The sequence below is a fragment of the Alligator sinensis genome, unplaced genomic scaffold (genome assembly GCF_000455745.1).
Source record: "Alligator sinensis unplaced genomic scaffold, ASM45574v1 scaffold716_1, whole genome shotgun sequence".
In the NCBI taxonomy this organism is placed as follows: Eukaryota; Metazoa; Chordata; order Crocodylia; family Alligatoridae; genus Alligator; species Alligator sinensis.
Window position 1 is genome coordinate 28874 of NW_005842786.1, and position 6710 is coordinate 35583.

General features: G+C 38.5%; 1 protein-coding gene across 3 annotated transcripts in view; it reads left to right on the forward strand.

The window, feature by feature from the left end:
- Window positions 1–6: 6 nt before the first annotated feature.
- Window positions 7–6710, forward strand: part of LOC102369425 (disks large homolog 1-like) — a 97486-nt gene continuing 90782 nt past the window's right edge. For all 3 annotated transcript variants that reach the window (XR_325090.3, XR_325089.3, XM_006034963.3), the window contains exon 1: window positions 7–159. Coding sequence is in view for 1 of the 3 variants with exons in the window: in XM_006034963.3 (XP_006035025.1) it covers window positions 141–159 (19 nt within the window). In the remaining 2 variants the exon portion in view is untranslated. The remainder of the gene's footprint in view (window positions 160–6710) is intronic.

Consider the following 6710-nt stretch of genomic DNA (forward strand, 5'->3'; position numbering starts at 1 on the left):
TGAGCGGGGCTGTTCCCGGCCCCGGCCCCGGCCCCGGCCCGAGAGCGCGTCCAACTAGTGCCGGGGGCTCACGTGTGGACGGTGCCGGGCGAAGCGCTCCACGGGCCGCGCGCAGCACCTGCCTCCCGCGCGGAGCCAGCATGCCGGTCCGGAGGAAAGGTGGGCTCCGGGGCACCTGCCGCCTGCGCGCACCTGCCGGGGGGGCGGTGTCCGCCCTCCCCCCATCCCGGGCAACGGGGACCAGTTTGAGTAGCATCTTTCAAGAAAAAGGCGGGGAAGGATTCTGAGAGGATGTTTTAAGGAAAAGGCGATTTAAAGAGGCTGTTATAAGAAAAAGGGGAAAAAATGTAATAGGATGTTTTAAGAAAAAGAGAAAAAAGTTGTTAAGTGGATGTTTTAAGAAAAGGGGAGATTTTAAGAGGTTGTTTTAAGAAAAGGGGGGAAAAAGATTTAGCGAGGATGTTTTTTAAAAAGGGAGATTTTGAGAGGATGTTTTAAGGAAAAATGAGAAAAAGATTTTAATCGGATGTTTGAAGAACAAGGGAGATTGTAAGAGGATGTTTCAAGAAAAAATGGGAGATCTTATGAGGATATTTTAAGAAAAAGTGCAAAAAGATATTTTTAATCGGATGTTTTAAGAAAAAGGGAGATTATAAGAGGGTACCAAAAGAAAAAAAAAAAAAGGATTTTAAGAGGATATTGTAAGAAAAAGGAACAAAAGAAATCTCCTGGAATAGCTTCAGTCAGAGTTGGCACCCCTGGCTTCCAAATGAATGCGTCCAGTTTGGCACAAGGGCAAGATTGAGCAGGTCTAATTTAAGTTGAGGTTTCATCTAAAAAAAGAAAAAAAAAAAAAAAAAAAAGCTTTTATAAAAGCTGACAGCAGAATCAAGCCATAGTGGTTTCACCATTAATTGTGTGTGTGTTTGTCTGTGTGTGTGTATATGTGTATGTAGCCGTGTAGGACCAGGGGGGTTTATGCACAACTTTGGTAGAAATTGCATTTTTCATTGATCACATTAGAAACAGGGTGTGCATCCCTTTGATTGCTGGAAAAAACAAGCTTATTATGCTTCACATTCTTTCCTGCCTTGTTGCAAACACAAAATAATAGTTATTGTTCCTAGTTATTATTCCTAGTTTTGGTTTGAAAATGTGCTGATAGAACAAAATATAGCAAGTAACTAACTGTTCTTAGACACATCATCTTGCTATAGTTTCAGGCTCTTGACCTGGTGCCGTCAAAATGTGGGACAGAGAATTCAAGTCAGTATTACTAAAACATGAACGTGGCTAAATTTAGTACAACTTCAAATTAATTTCTGTTAATTAAATATCTTCTACTGTGCTCGTCACAGGATTCCGATTTTCTGATATAAATGAGTGCAAAAGCTGGCGTTGTTCGAAAGACTTTTACACAATCCTACTTAATTTTTTTTGGTTTGGTCGTAAATGTGCAGAGCACAGAGTAAAACTAATTTGAAACCTGTACAATGGTTTATTAAGCAAAATAATAGCTGGCAGTTACTTATGTGGCAACCGCGATGGAGGAATATAATCCCTTGATGATGTCCCTTTAATTCTTAGTGTTGTGCTGTAAAAACATCCTGCTCCACTCTGGATGTGGTGTACTGTTCTTGTGCACAACTGTTGAGTTAAGGGTGCATCCGTTTGTAAATTTGAGCCGTAGCTCTGAATTAGATTATTTTTATGCGGGCATTTTTCTGAATTGAATATTTATTTAGCTGTGTAGCTCAACCTCCTGATACAAACTTGATGCAGGATTTACGGGACAAAATTGCATGGCTTATATTATGCAGGGGGTGAAACAAATGGTTCCTTTTGGTCTTATCTAGGATTTTTCTTGTTTAAAGAGAACATACCTCAAACTTAACATTGTTTTTAATGCATCTAATTTCTGTTACACAATTGTAGGCACATATGTTTTGACAGTTTTTAAATATGCTTTCCATAAACCAAAATGGCTCCCTTGAAACAAGTGGGCTGTCATATCAATTAAAATGTTAGATTTGCCAGTATGAATATACTTACCTTTAAGTATTTAATGTTATTATTAAAATATGATTGCACATGTGTAGTAGAAGATTTTAAAATTTCAGTGAATCAGCTGCTTTATTTATTATGTATTGGAACTACTTAAAATTTATAGTGCCTTTCGTGCATTTGCACTTAGAAAATGTGATTAAAGGGATGTTTTCAACTTGAAAATCATTCTTCCATTGGAAAATGTTGTGTCTACTATTGTTGCAGGTAATCCTTAAATATCCTATAACAAAGGGAGATCAGAAGGATTTTTTTCCTTCTGTGTTTCGGTTTGTTTGCTTTAATCCTATGACAGCACAATTCATATTGCAAGTTACACTGTTTTCTTGATGGCCTCTTTCACTTTTCTGGCCTTATGCACTGGGGAGTTCATATTCACATGTTGTCTTCTCCAGCATGTGGCTTGGGGAAACCTTTTTGTACAGTGTCCCCTTTGCTCTGTCAGAGTGTGTATTCTGGTCATGGCAGAACCTCAGCAAAGCCAGAAGTGAGTGTTAGCAAGCAGGTATGTGCAGAGGAAAAAGGGAGCAAGTTATCCTGTTATACCTGGTGTGTTGATCTTCTGCCTGATCAAATTAATCATCAAAAAATAAGAGTAGCAGTAGAAAAATCTCTGTAAATGATGATAAAAAAGTTCTGACATTCAACATTCTGTAACAGCCTTGTTACAACAAAATTTTTAAATTAGTCACTTTTTGTTGTATGTTCCTGTTCTTCAAAAGGGACATATATTTGAGGTTTTATATTAGGAGGAGTCCTTCTCTTCCCCTATTACCTTTTAATGTCACACAAGTTCCTGTCTGATATTTATATTTATCCCTACTTGCAGTAAAGGAAGGCAATTAATGTTTTGTAACTGGGGCAAGGGGCAATTTGGACAATGTGAAGAGATTCGTCTGTTTGCAGCCAGTGAAAACAATTATAAATTAATAAATTCTGAATAAGAAAGCCTCATGTTATAGGTTCAGAATAAGACTGGTGGTAGCATAATTCATATTAGTTCATATGTAAATGGGTCTGATGTACCCTTTTGCTTCTTGGGCTACTTTCTTTGGAGCATGAGGTGTTATATTTGTGCTGTGATTAGGGATGACTTCAGTCTCTAGGTTTTATAGTCCCTCACCTTTTTACTAGTTTTAGATCTCATACAAAATAAAATAAAAATCCTACTAGGCACTCTTGATGCTAATCATATTTGTTATCTATTGGTCATAACCCTTCCTATAGATTTAATGTATTACACAGCCTCAAGAAGTGAACAAACATTTCTTTTTTTGTTTTATGTGCCTGAGGCTGGAGAGGGGGGGAAGGAAGATAGCTGCTGTGGTTGTGGGTTGGGGCAGCAGATGCCTGCCTTCTGCCATCTCATCCTCAATTCCAAGATGAGGGGTTCTCCCCCATGTTAAATGAGGGGAGGGGGAAACACCTCATCTTAATTTGAGTCAATACGGTAGCTCACTTTTTCATACATCTTTTAGGTTCCCACGAGTTTATAGTAGCCTGTGGGCCATGAGCTACCTGTTGCTTCCTGGATACTGATTTATTTGTATGCCCATCAAACTCAGTTAGGAAATTAAAATGTAAAAATATTAAAACAATTTAGTTATACCTCTCTGTAAGGTCACAGCTCTGGAAATAGCCCACGGTACCATGGAGTTAGTCCATAAAGATTCTTGTACATCCCGTTTTCCATGGAATGCATGGCATCTTTTATTTTTTTTCTCAAAGCCAAGTCTTTTAAACAAATCAACAAATGAGACTTAATCTAGCCATATGTGAACCAGTACTGTGTAGTAGCAGAATCTTATGATAGAGGATGAATTTTATGGTTATAATGCAGGGCACTACTTGTGTTTTGCATGTCATCAGTGGAAAACAAGGAGAACTAGAGTGCTTTCTAAACCTTAGATTAAAAAATTTAAGCCTGGTGTCTTAATAGTTGGGGTCTAATAATCTATAACATGGTTATGAATGCCAGCTCTTATGGAATTCACGAGGAGCTACATGTAAGAACATACAAATTCCTGCACAAGGTCAGTCCAAAGGGCCATCTTGCTCAGGACCTTGTCTGCAACTGTGGCAAGTAGCTCCACAAGACAGCATAAGAAACAGGATATGCGTAGGGCGATAACCTTCAAAACTACCAGGAGTCGAAGGGTTTAGGTTCCTTCCCTTGTGTTTAATAGCATTGGATAGACCTGTCCTTAAAATTGTCTGGTCCCTTTGTAAACCTGATTATTGGGTTGATCTTCATAATGCGCTATGGCATTGAGCTCCAGAAGTTTATAGGATCATAGGAAAGTAGGGCTGGAAGGGACCTAACGAATCCTCTAGTTCAGGTGCCTGCTTAAGGCAGGATCGTCCCTGACTTAACTAGACAAAGTGTCTGTCCAATCTGTGCTTGAAAGTTTCTGAGGATGGAGATCCCGCAGTTTTTCTAGGTAGCCTGTTCCAGTGCTTGTGTCAAGAACGCGCCCCCCCCTCAAAACCCAACAAAAAACCAAAAAAAAACCCCAAAACAAAACCCCTTCCTTTTGTTTGTTTTAATCCTGCGGCCTGACCATTTCACCGGATGGGCACATAGATCTTTTGTGTGCTCCACACGTTTGAAAGTCAGGCTACTTTGATATGTAAGTATGGTGTTAGATGTCTAGCTTTTGGTACTACTGAGGTTAAAAAATACTGGCATTTTTAATTGTGTGAATGCTCTGTGTAGCCTAGTAAGTGAGAGAATCTAGTAAATGTAGAAAGATAGGGTTTTGTGCTTCTGTTTCATTTGTTACAAAATGCTGATGCCACATTGTTAACTTCTGCAGTTTTGCTGTCCTTTCAATTGCTGATACGTTGGAGAATGTCTTTTTGCCAAATATGCAGCCGCAAACCCCATTTTTCACTTTAGATTATATTGAATCCAACTGTGACTTCCTGCGGTGAAACCGACTGGGAGCAACGCAGAGCCACTGGTTAGGATGTGAACTTGTGACTGCAAAAAGAACAATTTTAGTTTTATGTGGGTTAAGGAAGTGTGCGGGAGCAATTCTTGATCTTAACCTTTTAAGACTCTCACCAGAAAACAGAAGCTTAAAGTTGGGGTTGCTGGCATGAATCTCTAATCTTTTCCAATCATATAGGCTTCTCAGCATGAGAAACTGTTACTGCAATCAGTGAGAGATTTTTACATTTAAAAAAATGGCAGGAGCAAACATAACTAAGCAACATTCGTTTTTTCACGTTCCTGAAGCATAGACCTTAAGAGCAATGCCAAAAGTCATGAGAGTTGGCAACACTGACATTTAGGGTTTGGAGTATTTTGTGAGAAGGAAGGCTTTTGATGTCAGCATGAATGTCTTAGCTGCTGCTACTGCTGTCTTTGCTGTTAGAGTGAAGTTCCTTCTAAGCGCATTTGTTAGTGGAGCTCCACGGAGTCCAGGAAAAGTGGAAGCAAGACCATTTTAGACTTCATAGGTAATAAGCACTACCTTTTTGCACCCAGCAGTAAATTGGCGTGAGGGACACAGGGCTGAGTATGGGTGCTAAATGCTCTTTTTACTCTATTTGGTTTATCCAAAAGTTACAGAGTCTCATTTTGCATTAACTGAAGGTACAACATGACCTCCATAGTCTTATCTTGCAGAAACAAAGTCATGACTTCAATGCACACTGCACCAAAAAAAAAAAAATCACACTGGATCTTCAGATTCCACTGGACATGTATAAAATATACTACATACTTCCTATTCTTATTTGTAACCCAGCATTTTATGCATCCAGTTGGAGCGCTGTGGATTTATTTCAAAGATCCTTTTTAGAGAGAAAACTCTGAAAAAATGTAAAAGCATGATACTATTTTGGGATTAAATAAAGGTCATTTCAGTTCACTCATTTTATTTATTTCATCACAAGGCCATCAGTCATCAGTTTTGCATAACCTAATTTCACACCACTGTTTTTGACAAGAAATAATGCTCACAGGTATCAGTTTGGAAATGCCCTTCCTATCTCAGATATTTTATGTCTGCATAAGTTTTGGATTGCTGGCCTCCCTGTGGCCCCCAGTCTTTACCATTTTTATTCTAATTTTAATCTATTATTCTTTTAAAAGAGAAATTAACAAGATGCTTCTTCAATAACTCATGTATCAGTCATGGTATTCACTGTGGTAATTATCATCCATCAGCATCCACTTTCCTCTCTGTGGCTTACAAGGTTTAACTTGCAAGCTTTTAAAGAGCAGGGCTGCTTAGTGTTTTATTTGACTGTTAAGTTGTACACTTATAAATTACATTGATGCTGCTACACCAATGATGCATCACATCCATACTAACTTGGTTTTGGATTTCTAGATTGCATTTGTTATCCTATCTTCATGTTTGGCTGTTTACCCTTACCGTGAAGTACATTTTTATGCACAGCTAGACACAATTTCACCTGTATGTCATTGTCATGCAGCATGACAAATCTGTTTGTAAAATGAATAGTTACTGTGGTTGAAGAGAAGTGAAAAACATGACCTGAGTGTACTGCAGATTCAAAACCCAAGCAGCAAATACAATGAAAGCCACATTTTATTATTATATTTAATATAATGATTTTTGAACCAATCGAGACAATTTTATGCATTCCTATTTTCTGTAGCTTGACGTATG